The sequence below is a fragment of the Tursiops truncatus genome, chromosome 10 (genome assembly GCF_011762595.2).
Source record: "Tursiops truncatus isolate mTurTru1 chromosome 10, mTurTru1.mat.Y, whole genome shotgun sequence".
NCBI classification, from domain to species: Eukaryota; Metazoa; Chordata; class Mammalia; order Artiodactyla; family Delphinidae; genus Tursiops; species Tursiops truncatus.
Window position 1 is genome coordinate 35,703,040 of NC_047043.1, and position 19,618 is coordinate 35,722,657.

The 19,618-nt window shown below is 52.3% G+C and overlaps 2 protein-coding genes across 10 annotated transcripts in view; one reads left to right on the forward strand and one right to left on the reverse strand.

Annotated features, from left to right (window-relative positions):
* The window catches only part of BTBD9 (BTB domain containing 9), a 415,523-nt gene extending 407,347 nt beyond the window's left edge, over positions 1–8,176 (forward strand). For 6 of the 7 annotated variants that reach the window (XM_073810771.1, XM_073810770.1, XM_033864315.2 and 3 more), the window contains one exon: positions 943–4,864. In XM_073810771.1, the coding sequence (XP_073666872.1) occupies positions 943–1,140 (198 nt within the window). In that variant the 3' untranslated portion in view covers positions 1,141–4,864. Of the gene's footprint in view, positions 1–942; positions 4,865–7,672 lie in introns of those variants that run through there. The other variant, XR_012334472.1, reaches the window with a different exon arrangement.
* ZFAND3 (zinc finger AN1-type containing 3) overlaps positions 7,921–19,618 on the reverse strand; it is a 324,315-nt gene continuing 312,617 nt past the window's right edge. For all 3 annotated transcript variants that reach the window (XM_073810776.1, XM_019949681.3, XM_073810775.1), the window contains one exon: positions 7,921–10,255. In XM_073810776.1, the coding sequence (XP_073666877.1) occupies positions 10,101–10,255 (155 nt within the window). In that variant the 3' untranslated portion in view covers positions 7,921–10,100. The remainder of the gene's footprint in view (positions 10,256–19,618) is intronic.

Consider the following 19,618-nt stretch of genomic DNA (forward strand, 5'->3'; position numbering starts at 1 on the left):
AGGAATTTCTGTGGGGGGGAGGGCATCCCTAAAGACCCTCCTCTGGCGTGGGCTTCCTCTGGCTGCCCCCGCGCCCCCAGCTCACACACCAGCAGTCACCTCCTGCTCCGGGCGTGGCAGGCTCACCCCCAACCCCCAGCCGTGCTGTGTGTTCTCAAGGTCAGGGCTGAGGCTCACCCTTGTTGGCCGAGCTCTGAGTGGTGCCCTGTCTGCTCAGTGGTGCTTCCTGAGTGAGTCACGGTGGAACACAGGCTTTTCCTGGCTCCTGCGGGGGGCCATTCCTCCACGTGACGGTGTTTGTTCCCGGCTGGCCCAGGTCACCTCAGGTTGAAGTTCCCTCCCCAGCACTGCTGCCCAGAGGATGGTTACGCACCAAGAACTTGTTCCCCTCCGGAGGGCACAGGAGGAGGTGAGCAACTGCTCTTTGGATCCTTGGAGATAAGCCTGGGTCCTCCCCTGGGGTAATGATGCCCTGTAGGCTTTTTTTAGAAAATAACTTTATTGTAGTATAATTCACATGTCATACAACTCACCCATTTAAAGCATAGCGCTTTTTAGTATATTGACAGAATCATGCAGCCATTGCCACCATCAACCCCACTGACTTTTAACCCAACTGCCAGATGTAAGAATTAATTAATTAAAAAAGAAAGAAAAGCTCATGAGACAAAAGTAACCCCAAATGGAGAAATCCAGTGGGAACATTTTATGGGAATCCATGCTGTGCTGCCTGCAACTCTTAGACTCATCGGTCCCCTCACTTTTATCCTGACTGATTGAAAAGCGCTTACCACCCTCTAGTTGCTGCCTGTCGGTGCCAGTGGCGGGGGCGGGAGCGGAAGGACCTGCCGTCACTCCCATGGGGACAGTGTCCTGACTCATAGCAGCTCTGGGCTCCGACACTGACCCATCACTCACCAGGTCTCTCCTTTCTCTCACCAGGTGTTCCACTGCGTCCACTTTGAGTGTCCCGAGCAGCAGAGCAACCAGAAGGAGGAAAACAGCGAGCAGTCGGGGACAGGGGACACTAGCCCAGCCAGTCAGCAGCCCGACCCCCACGCCCTGCAGGCCCCCAGTGGCAACTCACTGCACTCCAGTCCAGGCTCCAACTCGTACTCAGCCAACCGGCAGCACCAATAAAGGAGGCGCACGTGTGGAGTGACTCGGCTGGGCCCAGGTGGCACAAGAGCCGTGTCCTCCCCGAGCAGGGATGCCTGTGGACGCCTCGCCCCGCCACCCCCGCCCCACGAGGAACAGACCTGGCTGCAGAAACACACAGGACAGGTTTCCTCCCAAGGACACAAAGGGGCTGCTTTGTTCTCCTCAGTTTGTTCAAATCAGGCTGGTCTCCAGGGGGAGAAAGTGGGTCTTCAATCTTCATCAAGTCCATTAACACCCTACCTCTCTAATCTAACCCTGCAAAGACCACAGAAGGAAGTAATAGGCCTGAGTCGGAATACAAAGATGGCACATGAACACAGGAATGGAAGAGAATGTATTAGGCCTTCCTTACCTGGAGGCAAGGCACCCTGTAGGAAATGGGTTTCCTTAGAGTGTTTACTTTTATGGAACACATTGCCCTGGCAACTAAATAATTTTTTATTTCTTTTAGTTATTCTCCATTTGCTGAATCATAGGTTTTCCAGATCTTTATGAAAGGTTCAAACAGCAAATCACTTGTTTTAATCCCTTTTGACGCTGTAATTTTCCTTCCTTAGTTTTGAACGGTTGAGCGTGGGGTAGAGCTGAGAAATATCATGCGCATCTCCTAAATGAGGCACAGATGCAGCTCATCACGGCACCTGGTCTGACAAGGAAAATCCTTTGAGGAAGATCAACAAAATACACAAGGAGCAGATTAATCTGTGGACACTGGAGTTAATAATCACTCGACTTGCCAAGTTATTAACCTGTCATTCCTGAAACGTATCCAGCCTTTAAGCTTGGGAGGCTGACAAGGAAACAGTGATTATGCCACCAGCTAATTTAATGTTCAGAAGCATGTATGAGTGTATACCAGCTTCCGGTTGGGCTGGACCTGTCCTCCATTTGCCACAGGTTAGTGAGCGGTGTGGAGGCAGCCGTCCTGCCAGTCGGTGTCGGGAATGCAAAAGTGGGCCTTTCCCGCGTGGTGGTGATCGGTGGTTGCTGTTTTTCCCCCAGACCATAATACTCAGCCAGGGATTGAAAAAAAAAATCAGTTCTAAGAAGCTTTCCTTTTAATCCTCATTGAAACGATCTCATCTGACAGTTGTCGCTTGGTCTGGCTCTGTGTGTCTGAGTAATTTCCATCCCACCGCTAACTGCCCTGCGTAACTTGATCAGATTGTGTCCGGTTTTTGCTCATCCCCCGATTCTTCCGTTGGCTGGCTGTCACGATCAGGTCCTCTGTGCATCCTGCTTGGAGGAGGGGTGGGGCCGACGGGGGGTCCTTTCTGTCTTAAAGACACATTGGTCGTGGGTGTACAAAGAGCCAGTGGGTCAGCTGTTTCCTCCTAGTGTGATGTAGTTGTGATTTATCAGTATTGGGATAGTAGGGTAGCTTCAAGCTGCATGATTAAACGGGAAGGTTGTCTTTCTGCTAGTCTCCCTCGGTGCCCTCGACTCTGATCTCTGTCTGCGTCCCCCTGCGTGGGGTGAGTGGAACGCTCTGAGGGGAACAGCTTTTCACAATGGGAGGGGCTCTGGTAACAAATAGCGGTGCCGCTCGCTTGCTTGCCACGGGTGGCTGGCCGCGCTCTGTGGCTGGCGCTGCCTCCCTCAGCATCCAGCCCCTTCTCCAGTTAGAGCTGAGGATGCCTGACAACTCAGCACTTCCTCCAGCGGTGCATTCACTGCCCACAGGGGAGGCAGGAGGAGCAGGGAAGTCAGAAGAGGGCAGCGTTCAAATGTTTTGCAAGTATCATCCATTCAAGGGCTTCTTCTCAAACTCTGAAGTCACCTGTCCAGAGAGGAATCACTGCTGACCCGGGGAAGTGTGGGGTGGGTTGGGGGAGGGTCTGGAGCCCTTCAGTACCCTTCTCCATCCAGGCACAGGTAACGAAATGCGTCCTGGACACTCAGCTTCACACCTGAAGAGGCATGAACTGTGCCCTGCATGGCCAGTGGCTCACCCTCTGCTTCCTGTCCTCTGTGAATTCTCTTTGGTGTTCGTTCCTTCCAGATCTCTGCCCTGAGGTCTGGAGAGAATAAAGCTTGTCTCTCTCCTGCTCCTCCAGCACTTCAGACACGCCTTGTTTTCAGATAAAGGGAAAGGGGACTGAGAGGCAGTGCTGAGGGCGGGCGGGACTGAGGCCAGCTCTGTGCAGCCGTATCGCCGTCCCCTAGCCCCGCAGCTGCCTCCCCTGAGGCCCCCTGATGGTCTAGAGGTCTTGCTTGGATGCAAGCCTGCTCTGGACCCCAGCAGACACTGACGAAGCTCAGCAAAGCCTGCTCTGGTCGGCCTCCTGTTACCAGGCAGGGGCTCTGCCTTCCTTGATGAGCCTTGTGGTTTGGGGAATGGGGGCTCTTTCTGTATGCCTGGCTGGAGGGGCCTGGACACCCCAGTCGAGGTGCGACACACCAGACGCGTTGCCAGGGAATGAGGGATGAATGGGCAGCCAAGAAAAAGTCCCCAGGTGCCTGGCATTCTCCAGAGCCCTGGCTGGTCCCACAGGGGACTTACCCCCACCATGAGCCAGCAGGACCAAGATGGCCCCCAAACTTGGGGAGAGACCAATAGGGCTAAACGGGAGTGCTGATGAGACCCAGCTCCAAGGAGCCTGATGCCCGCGGAGCCGTCAGCCCAGCACAGGGTGGAGGCTGATTCCCTGGGAGCTGTGGGACACCAGGCAGCAGGCTTGGCCAAGCTGTGCGGGGGGCAGCGGCAGATGAGGGCCCGTGGCTCCCCCCCCAGCCCCAGAGGATGCAGTCCCACGGCGTCTGCTTTGAGGAGGTCTGGTGAGGTGGACAGAGGGGTGCTTGTGGCCTCTGGCCCTTTATTGTGAAACACCACCTTTGTAACCACTACCCAGGTCTAGAGATTGAACATGCAGAACCTCCTGCCCTTCATTTTAGGTCATGCTTTGTGGGGGAGTAAAATGCACTTTGTTGGGGCTTTTGGCGAAAGCCTTCAACGTCACCTTCTGGTGCCTCCTTGGAGGGCCGGTGCTGAGCACGGCGGGCAGGGCGGGGTGTGTGCTCGTGGCGCCCCAGTCAAGGCGGGCTTAAAGGCGGGGGCTGCTGCAAAGCACTCTGAACGTGAAACAGGTGTAACAGCATCACACACGCAAACACGTTTTCCCATATTCTCAGTGCTTTTTCCGTTTTTCTTCTGATTCTAGTTAGAACCATGAGCCCATGATGGATGTGGGACTCTTCTCAATTGCTCTTTGTCACTTCTTTAATCTTAGTAAATGAAGTGTTGATTCCTGACAAATACATTAAAAGTGTTTTATTCCTAGAAGAGTTGGGAAAAGAAAATTATTTCCAGCAAGAGTGGGATGTGTTTGTTAGACTAATTCCTTGGCCAAGAAAAAAGCGGCTTTTGAATATTGTGCAGAGATTGCTCAGTAGTTATGCTGTCGCCCCAACTGTCAAACCGCTGTGCGGACAGCGCCGACCCAGTCAACCTCACCTTTTTTTAATTCAGAAGATAACAAAATTGTAATCACTTATCCTTTCTAGAGCCCCGGGGAAAAAAGGAAGGTCTAATCTGTGATAAAAAGCAGAGCATCCTGTGTGCTGAGGCCATTTGATAATAAAGAAAGGGCGCGTTCCCCATTGTGGGCTTCAATTAAGAACCTCCCTTTGGACAGAGAAGAAGGGTGTCAAAGAAGGAAAAGAAAATTAAATGTGTCTCCTTCTAAGAGGTTTTTCCTCATTAGTGAGTTTTGGTTTTGTTTTCTGGTGCTATCGCGTCACTCCTGCATTCCACATGGGCGGCCAGCTCCTCTGGGTGCAGCTGAGGTGCTCAGGGTGGCGGCCGGACAGGCGGCAGCTGTGGCTGCAGTGGTGCAGGCCACGCTCCACTTCCTTTCGTGGCTGCAGCCATCCATTCTGAATGTTTGTCCTAATAACAGCTCCAGCAGGAGTTCAGTGCTCATTAGTGGCCCTAGGAATTTAAAATGCAGTTCGTGGTTCTGTGCCATCATGGTTTTCATTATTCTAATATTAAATGAGAAGTCGTCCTGGGGCCTGGTGTTTGCACAGGAGTTTTTAGAGGAGGGGGAGGGATGTGCAGGGCAACAGGGATGCACCCATTTCTCCTCCTAGAAGCTGACCTGGTCATACCTGGTTACTGGACAGGATCCTGAGGCCCTGGTGTTTTGCAGAAAATGAGTGGAAACGGTGGTGGGAGGGTTTGGTCGGAGAGTAAACCAGATTCCGATACACCCCAGCCCCCGCCCCTGTGTTGAGGTGTGGGGAGAGGACCTGGGGGTTCTGCTGGTTTCCATCAGACTGGCCGCAGGAGCCGTCGCACCTCAGCAGGCGCGGGGAGCTGCATGTCCCCCACCAAACACCCCACGTGCCTTCAGGCAGGACTTTCTGCTGGACTGACACAGGCCAGGACCTGCCTCCACTGCAGAGGTGAGGACAGGCGTACACTTTTGAAAATCACTGTTCTATTTTTTAAAAATTACTAAAGTAATGATGCTCATGGAATAACCTAGCAGAGGGGTGAGGGTGCCCTCCCTTTCATCTGGCTGAGTCACTCCTGACCTGGGCCTGGTCCTTTGCTTCCTCTGTGACTGACTATCCAGATGGGCAGCAGCGCCCCTGGCCCCCGGCCGTCCTTCCTTACGCCTGTCCTCTCCCAGCCAGAAGGCAGACTCTGAAAGGGGCCCTCCAAGCCCACCAAGTTAGCTTCTGCTTTCCCCCGCCCCCTAAAGAACTCGAATATTCCCCTAGAGGCCTCAGGGCCTAAAGACCCACAATCATCCACCTGTAATTTATGATAAATGTCTCGTGCATTTACCCCATGCATCCTGAGTATTTAAAGCCCTGAGCCCGGAGCAGGAGGCGCTGCTGCCTACACCTGCCTCCACTATTGTCTCCTCTTGGCCGTCCCTGCGGCTGGGACAGCTGGAGGCCACCACCTTTGAGAGCCAGTGGCAGGAGGAGCTGAGAGGCCTGTAAGGCGGGATCTGGGGCCCAGGGCTTGGGTTCCCATGGATGCCCTGGGAACACTGGTGACACTGTTACAGCCTGTCCATCTGCTGCCAGATAGCGTCCTCCGAGGGCTTGTGGCTCAGGATAGGGAGGGTACTTGAGCAGCAGTGGGGCACAGAGGACCAGGCTGTCCAAGGTCACCATGCCCCTCGGCCTCTGCTTTCCACCCTGTGTGTAGGGGGCACTGTCCTCCCCGATGGCTGCTTCTAGCGCCACGTTCCTGGTTTACTCCCAGCTGCTACGGGGGTTTTCCCTCCCAGACCTGCCCCAGGCAGTGGGTCCCCATCAGTGGCCCTGGGTGCTGACAGTGAGATCCAGAAGCCTGTGGGCAGGGATGGCAGGGAGCACAGAGCCGCTGACCAGCCCAGGCCAGCTCAGAGCTCCCCAGGCCTTGGGGCCCAGCTTCTCCCGGCCTCCTTCTGCAGAGGGCAGCTCCAGTTCTCAGAGCTCCCTTCCAGAAGGGACCTGAGAGGCAGCACCAGCTCTGAGGAACAGCCAGGACGCTCTCGTCAGGCTCTCCCAGCACTGAGGTTCCGAGGCCGCCCCACCCGTACCCTCACACTTAGAAAAGCCAGAGGAGGGTGAGGACCGGACTCAGCCTCGGGACTGCGGTGTGGAGAGGGAGGGGTGGCAGGAGCACCTCAGCATGGCCGTGGGGCTTGGCCCATGAGCTACTCTTGCCAGACGTGTATAACCTGAATTCACCCAAGAACGCAGACGTCCTCTGTCTTTGGTTTCTGGGTCTGTAAAGGTTGGTGAGGACCTCTTTGATGTGGGAGGGTAGGGGCCATGCTGGGCTGGGGATGGGGAACAGCTCTTCTGAGCCATCTGTAAAGGAGGACTGTGTCCAGAAGCCCAAAGGGCACTGTTGCTGTTTGGAATACGTGTTCATTTGTGGGCAGGATGCAGCTTCATTTTGCATAGCAGCCTAGGTGAGCAAACATACAAATTGTGTGTTCACAACAACCGAGTTGACAGCTGTGAGACTGCAACGTGGCTTCCCTTCAGAAATCATGCGAAGACTCCTGTGCGTCGTGGTCCCTCCCCCACGGCTCCATGCTTTCTCTGCCTCTGGGCAGGAGGCAGACAGACAGCACCCAAACAAGCCCGTCTCCTGTGATCTCAGCTAGCCCTCTGTGGGGCCTGAGTATCACGCCCAGTATACGTGTGGATGGTGAGGTGTGGCTGACTTGCTCTAGGACGGTAAGAAAGAGGAATGTGGGCCCACGCTGTGACCACAGCTCTACAGCACCTTCTTCTCAGAACACCTTTCCAGGCCCTGGGTACTGCAGACCCCAGGCACAACCTCTCCATCCTGAGATAGCCTAGTCTATCTTAAGGCGTGTTAGGTGGTCCTCTACACAGCATTTACATCATTCTGATCGTCCCTTCCGGGAATCTTTCTCCTCCAGGCCTGTCCTTTGTTAAGTCAGGTCTTGGATATGCCAGGACCCAGGCACACCCAACCCTCGCACAGCTGGGGGCCCTCTGGGCTGGTGCTCATTCTTCCCATCTCCCCCAGGTACGTAACCTCCCTGCTACCAGAGAAGGCTGGGCCCATCAGACACACCTCTACCCCAGGGTCTCCCGAGGTGGTACCACACAAGAGAAACCAGAGGAACAACTGTGGAGCCTGGACACTTACCAGACAAGTGAGCCCCAGACAGTGCACACAAGAGCCCTCCATCTCTTCCAACCTCTGGCTGGGGAGACCTTTTATTGTTTTTCTGGTCATCCAGGTGGCACTTAGGAGAACCGGCAAAACAGAAATCCAAACTTTCATACGATTGGTTTAATTTTTTTTTTCAGCAGGAGAAAAAAGAATAAAGTTACAAGATTCTTTTAATATTTTCACAATGTTAAAACTAAAACTGAGCTCTAGGCTATGTGTGTAAGTAAATCTAGAACACAAAAGGGTTAAATAAGATTTTCTCTTTTAAAGATACAAGAATTTAAGCTTTCCTTACATTTAACAAACTTCACAGAACAGATACTGCCGGGGAACAAGCCCTCCCACCCCACCCCCAGCTCTACCATCAGGAAGTGACCATGGGCTGCGAGCCCCGTGTGCGGCCGGGCTCCCCAGAGAGCCTGCTTCCCATCGCTGCCGCCGGGAAGCAGCAGCCGGTGGGGCCTGAGGAGGGCCGGAAGGGCGCCTGTGGCCTCTTCACGATCAGAGCTTGGTGGGGGGCCGAGGTGGGCCGCATCACTGAGGATGGCCAGGTACTGGCCAGAGGGCCGTGGCTTGGTAACAGTGGTAAACGTGGGCAGACCTGGCCCCTCTGCCCTGGGCTGCCCTAGAGCAAGACGCCGGTCTGGGTCCTGAAGCAAGAATTAAGGCTGGAGATTTTGCAGCGGATTCCACTCTGGTGGGGGTAGGGTGGGAGAGGAGGCGGGGAAGAGCGTGATTTCCTATTTCAGTATTTCGGACCAAAAACATTTGTAGTTGCAGGTATTAACTGTTAATTTGCAGACAGAGTTGAGCAAACACTTGCTGTGGTATAAAAGGGTAAGTTGCTGGGTTAAACTATTCCAGTAGCCTGTGTGCGGGCAGATCCAAACTGCCTCTGCAGGAGCCTCCGACCCTCACCGGCCTGGATCAGATGGGGCTCTGGGGCCATTCACCCCTGCTCAGGCTTTCAAGGGCATCTTTCTCCTGTATACCCACCCCCCACACCTGATCGGTGATGATTTCCTAACACTGGCAAACAGGCCCATCTCCACCCATCCCCACTGGGCCTGAGCTCCTGCCTCCACTCAACTCCTCTCTGAAGAGAAACACGCTGAGAAACAGGCCCTCCCCGCACCTGCCTGAGCGAGTGTGTCTCTCAAGCTGGGCCATGGCCACGAACCTCTGTCCCTGTGACATATGCTGCCCCCCCCTTACTAAACTTGCTATGTGGTAGAAGTGGACTGGTCGCCCTTGGACTGTGGGGCTGCACAGACATGAGAGGCGAGGCCAAGGCATCGTCCCCTTGGCCTTGGAGGGGCTGAGCAGGCTCCTGCTGGAAGGGACGAAGCTGCAGGCAGCTCCCAGCTCTTCTATTGATTCCTGCTGGCTGTGAAACATCTTTTTAAAAAACTTCCAATCTAGAAACCTAGCTGCAGAGGCCAGTTTGGAGGCCACAGCTGCGGTGCTGCAATTAGCCTTATTTGATCCACTGCCAGATCCCTGCACTCGGCAAACGGCAAACCAGAGCCCGTGGGTCAGGGCGCGCCCGCGGGCGCTTCTCGTGACCAAGGGTCCTGTGTAGAAAAGGTGGTTCTCATTCGTGGACTAGGCTTGAGTGGAGCTGATTTTCAAAGTGAGGTTACTGTTTCTCTTCTCGTGTGATGAGAGAGTTTTTTCATAGCAAGTCAGGTAAATTTTCTTAACCTGTCCCCACCCCCATTTCCTGCTCAGTGGGAGAGCGAGGCCACCACCCAGCCCAGCCACGGGGCCAATCTCAACAGCCTCCCGTGGCCCGGGCACGCGTGGCCATCAGGTATCCTGGCTACTGGGACTAAGGATAGTGAAGAGGTGAAGGCCGAACACTAACCAGAGCTTCCGGCAAAGCCATGTGCGTCGTGGGGACTTGAACACCAGCTTCTCCTCCTCTATTGACTCAGAGTCTCCGTCTGGAACACTTTCCACTTAAGGCTTTTTGTAAGTTTGACTCCAGCAGTGACAGGTATGTGTTGTTTTAAATCCACTAGCCATGCTCAAAAAAAAATATTCTTCATGTTTTAATTTTATACAATGGCTAGCAGGCACCTTAGTAACCAGCCAGAAATCAATTTCAACCACCATCAACCCCTAAACTACAGTACCAGGATGGCTGGCTAAGGAAAGGAAACGGACTGGCTGTAGTCTGACGCGTGCCCAGTACAAGGTGTCTGGCTGACTTTGTCCTAAATAAGGCTAACATTAGTGAACTAAGAACAGCGTCACGTAGCGGCCAAGCCGGCCTTCAGGAGCACCCTTCCCCAATGCGCTGGCAAGAGCGCCCCACTTTCCGGTCCAGTTTCACCATTTTCATGATGGCTTCCTCTCGGCCACGGCCCATGTGGTCAAACGTACAGTCATGCTGCTCGGGGAGGCGATGCAACATACAGAACACGTAACCTGCAGCAGTGGGGGAAGCAGAGAAGACAGACCATTAGGGTGGCCTCCACGTGCACAGAGCCCAGCTCTCCCTCAGGTCCAGAGAGCGGGAGGGCCGTCCAGTGAGTGGACGATGGTTGCAGCAGGGGCTCCGGCTGCTGAAGAGCAATATCCCCACTCTAACAAGACAGCCAGCACTTTCACGCAAGTCCAACGACATCCTCAGAACGTCCAAGGGGCACATCTGCCTTCAATGCTGTTCCTGCCTGGACCCTGAGGGTGGAACCCCAATGTGACTCTGCAGCGCCTGCCTCAGAAATGAGTGGGCTCTTGAGTCCCTTCCCTCCCAGCCCCACACAGGCGGGAGAGCCCAGAGCTGGCAGCACAGTGCTTCCCTGGCCTGGATAAACCTCAGTATCTACCACAAGACACGCACTGCTTCTAGGAGACCGGGGCGGGGGCGAGGGGGCAGAAATGATTATGGGGACAGTGGGTGTGATCAAACCAAAGCTCACACATGAATGGGGGCTCTCAGAGGAAAATGGATTACTTCAAGCACTGGACAAGGTATTACATTTAAAGAGAGGAAAGAACAGAAATGTCGAGCTCCGACTGGCATCTTAATGGAGCCTGATGCTTCCAACCCCACCTGGTGGGCAGGAGGTGAGGCCCACACAGTCGGGCCTCCTGGGAGCACAACGCTGGAGAACAGAGAGTTGAGGAGAGGCCCGGCAGAGCAGGTAGAGACACAGATGAAACCCCTCTGGTAGCAAACAATGAGAGGAGGCCCTCAGGCTGTCAGCAGAGAGGCTCAGAGGACAAAGGGAACACAGCTGTGTCAGGATGTGGCCCATTCTCCCCTTCTGGTCAAATTCTAGGAGTGCTGATGGGGGTGTGGACGTGTGACAGCGACAGTCACCCGATGTTCCCTGGGTCTGTCTGGCCCTTTCTTTCAGGGGAGGGGGCGTGAGATCTGGGCTGGCTCCTCCCCATCACCTCATCCCAACAGTTGCATCTGGTCATACCTCCAGGTCCCACGGGCCTAGACCAGGTCCATAGGACTGACCTGCAGTGAGCTGGAATCCTTTCCTAAACCACCTCTCCCTGCACACTTGGGGCAGGCATCCCAGAGCAGCACCCCCGGGCCAATGCTCTCCTCACTTATTCTCCAAGCAAACATCATCCCTTCTCAGAGATTTCTCTCTTTTAAGCCCAGACCCCAGCAGCCAGAGTGAATGGACAGCCACCACTTGCAAACTGTGATTCGTCCCTCTCCCCATCCTCAATTCTTTTCAGAGAAGAGGGGTGGAGGCAGTGATTTTAGAAGGATATCAGAAGTTGAAGCAAAGACTGGCCATGATGGACAACGATTTCAAAAGCCCTAACTTTTAAGATCAACTTTCCCCATGAATATTCCTCAGCTGACACTCACAGCCCTCTCTGATGCCTTCAGCTCATGCTGAGTACGGACAGGTGCCCACGGCGGCCTGAGCAACCAGGCCGAGCCTGGACCATCCATTGTACAGAAAAAAAAAAAACACGTTATTAACTGCTTCCCAGGGAGAGCAGGGCAATATGTTTGACTCTAAATTAGGACTAGGTTTAAGGAAAGAAACAGAGATGAAATTTTTGTCTCCTGAGAAGCTGAGCTCCCACTTGGCTCAAAAGCAACGTTAAGATTAATGAGCTAGTGTGTTATATTTACTGATAAGTTCATTACTTGAAGGTATTGGATACCAGTTGTCTTTCTCCTAAAGGATTTCACAGCAGAAGTATGGATGGCCTCAATATTCATCCTGCATCTAACAAGCACAATCATCTTTTTGGAGCAAAGCCCACCTGGTCGGGGAGAACCTGCTGTCAGGTCGGGGTTTGGGGTAGGGGTACCAGCTGTGTGGCAGCAGGAAGTGTGTGGAGGCATTTCTGTCGCCAAGTCCTGACATATTTCTATACCTTCAGCATCTATAATTAGGGGTGGGAAGATCCCTGCTTCCCTTCCTTCAAGATATTGGGATGATGCAGAAGAGGGTCCCAAGGGCTCTCCTCTCCTGATGAATGGTGCTGGCTGAATAAAAGTAGCAGGAAATGGATTGCCCCTGAAATTAACTCAGCCCTGGCTCAGTCTAACACCTCACTAGTCAAAGGTAGACTGGGATGGAGGGAAGAGGCTCCAATCTTGCCCTCACTACGCCCCTGACAACTCTGCTTTAGTTTGCCTTCCGCCAACTCCTGGGGACCACCAACTCGGTGGGTGGACTTGAGAGCCCCAGGTTCTGTCTGGAAAAGGAAACAGGGCACAACAACCACAGGAGCTCCTGGATGTTCTCTCTACCCACCCAAGGATTCTCCATTCAGCCAAAAACACCTTATTTCTCTACTCAAGTCCTGTGTACCTCTGTCAGACACACCTTGCTTGACACTTGCCTTTGATTTTTGAAAGGTGAAAATCACTGAACAGCAGGTAAATTTTTACCAGTTCAGCAGGGAGCAGAGCTGGTGAAATTTACAATATATGGCATTGTAATTCACTGGGGAAAAGTCTGGGGAAATTTTGGAAGGCTAACTTCCCAAGTTGCTGCACTGAGGTTATTAGATGATATAAATTAAGCTCAATTCCCTCTCCTGTCAAGTTCACTCACCAAGTGGAAGTTACATGCTGGAACTTGTCCCAAATGCTGAGTAGGTATTACGCACCAACAGCAGCCAACTGGCTAAATGTACTTTGGTGTCAGTAGTTGGGGTGGGCTGTTCTGGATACAGGAAAGCATTCGGGGGTGACTGGGGGGGGGGTGAGTCTTTATTGTCTTCTCTCGATACCCACAGACCTGTTTCCAGAAACCACTCAAGTGTCATGAACGTTCAATTATTCTCTGAAATCTGGAGACCAAGCTGGGCATATGGAGAGAAGTGAGTTAGGCTGCTGGGGAAGCAGATTGTTCTCATTTCAGTGATGAACACAGTTTTAGAGCACAAGGGGATTTACAGCCTCAACACTTTCTCATGCCGTTTATTAGAAACCAAGTGGGGCCTTTCCAGAGTGGGTCAGCCAAGGCAGTGTCCAGAGGGAAGGAAAGCAGAAAGGACACTGAACTGATCAGCAGAGCTGCGACAGGGGCTTTGGTATTACTACCCAGGGTATCATGAAATTCTTTCTCCCCGATTTTAAAAAGTTATATATCATTATCAAACTCACTCACATATGTACAATTCATATCTACACCCTCCTATGGTCACATACATCAGCATCATGTAGTATTAAAAACAATTTCAATATACTTTTGCTTATGATACCTATATACATACAGTGCTTTGGAGAGATAAGCAGTAGGATAATGATTAAAAGGATGCCAACCCCCCAAAAGCGAGGAAAACACCCAAGGCAAAAGTTTTTGAAAAAAGATCAGCCTATAATACTAAATGTGGTTTAAATTTCACAAAACGCTCAAGAACTTGTGTGGGTGTTTCTTTGTTTGTCAGGGCAGAAGAGCAATTTGGGATGAGCCCTTGATTAAAAGGCGAGGGTGCAGAAGAGCTGTCTAAGCACTGGGTCCCACAGCCCACCTTCCAGGCCCCTCTCCACCTGCCACTGCCTGGCTCCTGACAGGCCATCCTGGGCATGGGGAGAGGAGGAGGCCCGACCAGCACAGGTGAGACCAGTCAGCCGTCCTGCCCCCGTTCTGCAAGCTACGCAGCAAGGTCTCCGGCAGCTACACCCTCATTTCGAAAACACCTTCAACTGAGCAGGCAGCCTCAGGGCTGGACGAAGAGGCCTGCCCAGGGAGCCACAGGGGCTGAACCGCGCAGGGCTCCTCCCAGGGCGCTGTGGCTGTGGACAGCAACAGAGGGGGCAGAGCGGGCAAAAGGCAAAAAGTACAATTCAAGACCTATCTTAACCCTCTGTCCTGAAAGGGTCCCATGTGAATGAGAAACGCAGAGGCAGCACACTCAGGTCACCCTCACCCTGAACAGAGAGGCCGGGGGATTCCTGTGGGAGGACAAGCATTTCAGCGCAGGCCGCTCACGGTTATAAACAAGCACACCTGGTCTCAGCCCTCCTGGTGTAGAGCCACAGGCCACACGGACCTGAAGATGCTCGACACCTTAAATCTCTAAAAACACATTCCCGGCAGAAAATGGATCCAAGGTTCACTCTTCCAAGACTCATAAAGGTCTGACATGCAGGTTTCTAAAAATGCTCATCTGGTGGGAACCAAACTTCAGCTTTTAAAGCTAACATCTGAAAGTCATCCATTTCATTCAGACGCCCTCATCCATAGCTAAATCTCACCTCTGCTCACACAGAGACGGGTGTGGGTATTTTGAGACTCTACACCAGGATTGAGAACAGTCTGACAAATGCCATCATTAAGCAAAGATGATATAACTAACACCCAATACCTGACTAAGTGCTATAAAGTTGTAACAGTATTTCCTGTTTCACTTACTTGTTGACAAAAATCATTGACAATCACTGCCCAAGAGGAACACCCAGGGCTTGAGGAGAAAGGGTCACTACCTCTCAGCCGTGCTGGCAGGCAGGGGCCCTGAGGGCAGCTGAACCAGATAATTGGCCTCATAGGCCAGTCCCCTTTCCCCCCAACTCCCCCCCCATCCTCAGGCACCACTGTGGTGTTGGGGGTGGGGAAGGTGTGTGGAGGAGGAGCTGGAGCACCGAGGGCGGAGCCAACCTGTCACCCCGCAGGCAGTACAGCCCCTACCCCTGGCTGAGGCCCCGGATCCCCAGGCCAGTGCTTCCCTCTGAACCTTAAGAACTGAGCAGGGGTTGGAACTGTCTTTTTCCCATGGAATTTCCTAAAGGAGACAGAGAAAGCGATGCCAGAATTCACAAAGTCTGAACCCTTGACATTTTTATTCAGTCCCTGCCAGACAGAAATGTTGCTTATTGGCTTTATCTTGGAGTAAAAAAGCACCATTTAAAAGTTGACAAAACTGGGCAGCTCTGGATACTTGTGGACTTTAATTAATTAAACATTTGTTTTCCTGCAGATCCCCCCACTCGGGGGCTCTCCCAAAGTGGCCATTTCAGTGAAGCCTCAGACCAGGGTGGGCCTCGGCTCCAGCTGCTCCGGTGTTCTCACCTCACTCACAAGAAATATTTTACACTTTCTTGCTCATTTGAATTTCAGATCGTCAGAGGTTCAAGCAGAACCTAAAAATACTGACAAGCCTTGTGGACCGAGGCACTGTAAAATGACCTCCAGGTGTGCAGCCTCAGGCAGCGCCATGCGTGTGCGCGCTATCCAGACCGCACGCCTGTTCCCGGCGCCTGCCCACCAGCAACAAGCCCCAGGCAGCTGTGTCCAGGGAGGAGGTAAATCAGAGAACGCACCTTGATATTTTTATCCAAACAGCAAACAGAGCCCACCCAAGGCCTCCCAAAGCTCCCTGAGAAACCTAGGTAACACAGCCTCCACATCTCAGGTCAATAGGTACCATTTGCTATCTGAAGTGTCTACTTCAAACATAAACAACAAATATACCTGACTCGTGTCTGAAATAACCAGGCAAGCACATTAGAAGAAAAGAATCACATTTTTCCAACAACAAAAAAGTTTCTTAAAACTCAGGACAGCTAACTGACCTCACAGCTCATTTGTAAGTACATGTTAGGAACAGCAGGTGGGTACAGGAAAGCCTGTTGGAAAGCATTAACCATTTATACTCCCACCAGCAGCAATCCCTGGATTACACCATGTCCGCTGACCCAATCAATGCCCAAGGCAGAATTTGTAGCACAGAAATGCATTAAAGGATCTTAATGCATTTTATCTCATCAGGCCCATGGTACAGGCAAAGCAGCCACAGGTGTTTCGGGAATGGAAGGCGTCTGTTTTACATTCTCCTCCCTCCCTGACTTTGCATGGAGGCGGGAAAAGCAATCACACTCCAAGAAAAAGAACTGGATCGTGGCTCACTGAGTTAGCTCACACAGTGCTCGGCTGGGCTGGGGGAGAGAATGGGTGGATGGACAGAGTCAGCGGCCCAAGGAGCTGGAACCAAAGCCACAGTGAACCACCAAGCAGGCATCAGTCTCTTTTCCAAGGGGAAGGAGAACATGCAATTTAGAAGAGCCCAGTGTACTCAACAATTCAGTAAAAACCACAGAACAATACCAAGACAGCTCTAAAACAGAAGCAATCATTTTTTCCCCCAAATCAATTAAAACATCAGTTAGATACAAGCTAAACACTACAACAAAAAGCACTGTGACAGAAGGCAAAGATACACAAGCCCACGCAAAGAGCACTCGCGAAGGCCGTGGGAGCGGCCGGTGGTGAAGGCGAGCCGCGCCGTCACGGCCCAGCCTAATGAAGCTCCCGACACGGTGTGTGCACACGTCAGTTCCCAAGTATAGAAAAATCCACCATTCTTGGTGTCCTTTATTGCCATCTCTTCAGACTGCTTCATTCTTGCAAAAACTCTGACCTCCTTCCTTTCATCCGTGGGGAATGTTCACCCTCTCCCAGGAACATCTCCTTCTACCACCCGACGTCCAGAGAACAAGTCTTCCACCCTTCATTCCTGCCTCCACCCAGGAAAAGCCTACCCTATTTTTACCACAGGGTGTATGTGGCAGGTAGGGGTGGGCCGGGCCTGGGGTCCAGGTGCCCGCACCAGGAAGGAAACTGTGCCCTCAGCTTTGACCTGAGAACCCTCCCCCAGCAAGCTCTGTAACCCCTCGGTGCACGAGGAGAAGGGCTGGCTGCAGGCTCACGTTGTGCTAGGCTGTTTTACCTAGAGATGAACATATATTTTAAAACTGAGAGAAAATGGCTCAAGGCAGCTTCTGCCACAGGAATAATGACTTGCTCTTTCAAACATTTCCTTTCAGTAGCTGAAAGCAGGCAGCCAGCGTCAGCCTCTTAGGAGCTGGGGCACTTTTTAGCATCCAAAAGCCCTAGAAGGTGCTTGCATTCCTGGCCTCCTCTTGCCTCTGCCCACCCCCACCTCTCTGGGGCCTCAGGAGAATAGTGAGGTACAAGCAGGAAACTTCTTTTTTGGGGGCGACCTTATCCTCCTCTCCGCAGGCTCCTGATTTGTTGGCCTTCTCTTTCAGTATTTCCTTGTCCTGTAAAAGATTATCCTCTCAGAGAGGTCTCCTAGAAAACCAACTCCAAAGCTGCAGTGGAGGCAAAAAAAGGGCCAAACCCATCCTACCCAAGAGCGGCCGAGGGCAAAGCTTGGGCCCACGGGGGCAACTTAGTTAAAGCCAGGCTCCTCACACACGGCTCAGCAGAGAACTGTGGCCTGTTTCGCCACCCCTGAAGGCTACACTGGCAAGAGCCAGTTCATCCAAGTCCAGAATGGCCAAGTGGCAATGCCGTCAGGGGACACCAGACTGCAGATGCCATGCGTCTCTCTAGAACAACACCTGGAAAAGAGAGGAATACTCACCCCATTTTTCTCTGCTGGCCTTTCAACAATCCACATTCTGGGGTCACAGGGGAGGACAGAGATGACAGACCGGCATTGGGAGAAACCTCTGGCTTAGTCCCACCCCTGCTGCTACGGCATGTCCCTTAGGGCAACCTCAAGTTCTCTTTCCGGATAATTCAGTGAGGATCTTGTGCTCTGGAGCCCAAGTACTGGATTCGTGTTCCAGCTGCACTGCTTTGACAGTTGTGTGCTGCTAGTAAGCCATTTAGCCTTTCAGACCTTCAGGTGTGTCTCCTATAAACGGGGTTGTTACGGGCACTAAAGACTAGAGCAGCTGAAGCCTCGACTCAAGGAAGGTTGGCTGTTACCAGGATAGCTCTTCCAGCTGTTGTTGCCCCTTGCACCTTACACAGTACAACTCACTCAGCTGGTTTCAAGGCTGGGTGCCCCCTCCTCCCCTGCTCCTTCCTCCTACTCACATGGCTTTCTTTCTGCTACACAACATTTTACACAAAGAAAATTTCTTTACACAAAGAAAATCCGCCTTCCAATGCAGGGGATGCAGGTTCAATCCCTGGTGGGGAAACTAAGATCCCACATGCTGTGGGGCAACTAAGCCCGTGTGCTGCAACTACTTAGCTCACGCACCTCAAGGAGCCCACGTGCCATAAACTACAGAACCCATGTACCCTGGAGCGTGCGGCCACAGCTCGAGAGAGAAAACCCACAAGCCACAACTAGAGAGATGCCCATGCGCCACAACGAAAGATCCTGCATGCCACAACTAAGACCTGACACAGCCAAAGAAAGAGAGAGGAGGGAGGGAGGGAAAGAAGAAAGTAAATTTTTAAATATATATAAAAAATAAAAGAACATTTACTGCTGGTAACTGTGCCCTCGCCCCCTTTCCTGGAGAGGACCACCACCACACAGTTCACTTCCAACCACCTGGGTGAACAGGGTACAGCAAACGCAATGTAAAGATGATTACTGTCTGGCTTTGGCTTTGGATGTATTTTTTTAATTTTTTTGCAGTAGCAAGTTTACTTTCCTAATTATGCTTTTCTATTGCTGTTATTAATATGAGCCTATATTTGCTGAGCTCACTCTGAGAGGCAACCCAGAAATGTCCAAGATGGCATTAGATGCTTTCTTGGAATTAAAACTTTGCTGTAACTCATGATCACAAATGTGCCGAGTACAGATAATGAAGAACTGAGCGTAAACACACAGGTTCCCACTGACATTCGTTTCCTCTTCTACCCTAGTATTTTGGTCAATTACTCCAGATTCCAAGGAAAATTAATCCTGGGGTAGCAGTTCAGTTCAAGGGAAGAGCAATTTAATTGATGCAAGAGAATTAACACAAAGCTGGCCCTGTAATCTGTGTGTCTGGAACTTTCCCCCTCCTGGTCAATCTGTAACCGAGGTGCACAGCTCTGAAGAACACATGTCATCATAGGTATTAATCACAAGGATGCACAGACTCCATCACGTGCTGACTCGGAGCTTCTGTCTCACTGGACAGCAACAGCCTGTTGCTGCACAGCGGGCGTCCTCACGACGATCCAGGGAGGAAGAGGCCCGCTCCTGAGCTCCCTGAGGAGCAAATGGGCTGTCACTAGTTAAGCCTCCTTGACCCACAGCAAATGTCTTCAACGGCCACAGCCACCGCCTGCCACCTCCCACTCTACGGCGTAAGAACAACCCATCTCCTGCATTACAAGCAGTGTCTTGACCAATACCTAACAGAAAATTTGGCTAGAGAAAATCATCTGACACCTGCATGAACACTTCCCCCAGCTCCCCCGCAGCCCCGGAGCACTTTTCTGGAGGACTCATTGGAATAACTACAGCAGGCCTGGCTGGCTGCTGCGGAAGAGAGCCACTGGGGGAGGTCCCCACAGGCCAGGGTCACCTGTCTCCCAGGTATCCACCAGGAACTGTACATTTTACATGTACAGCAGTTGGTGAGGTACCCAAAGC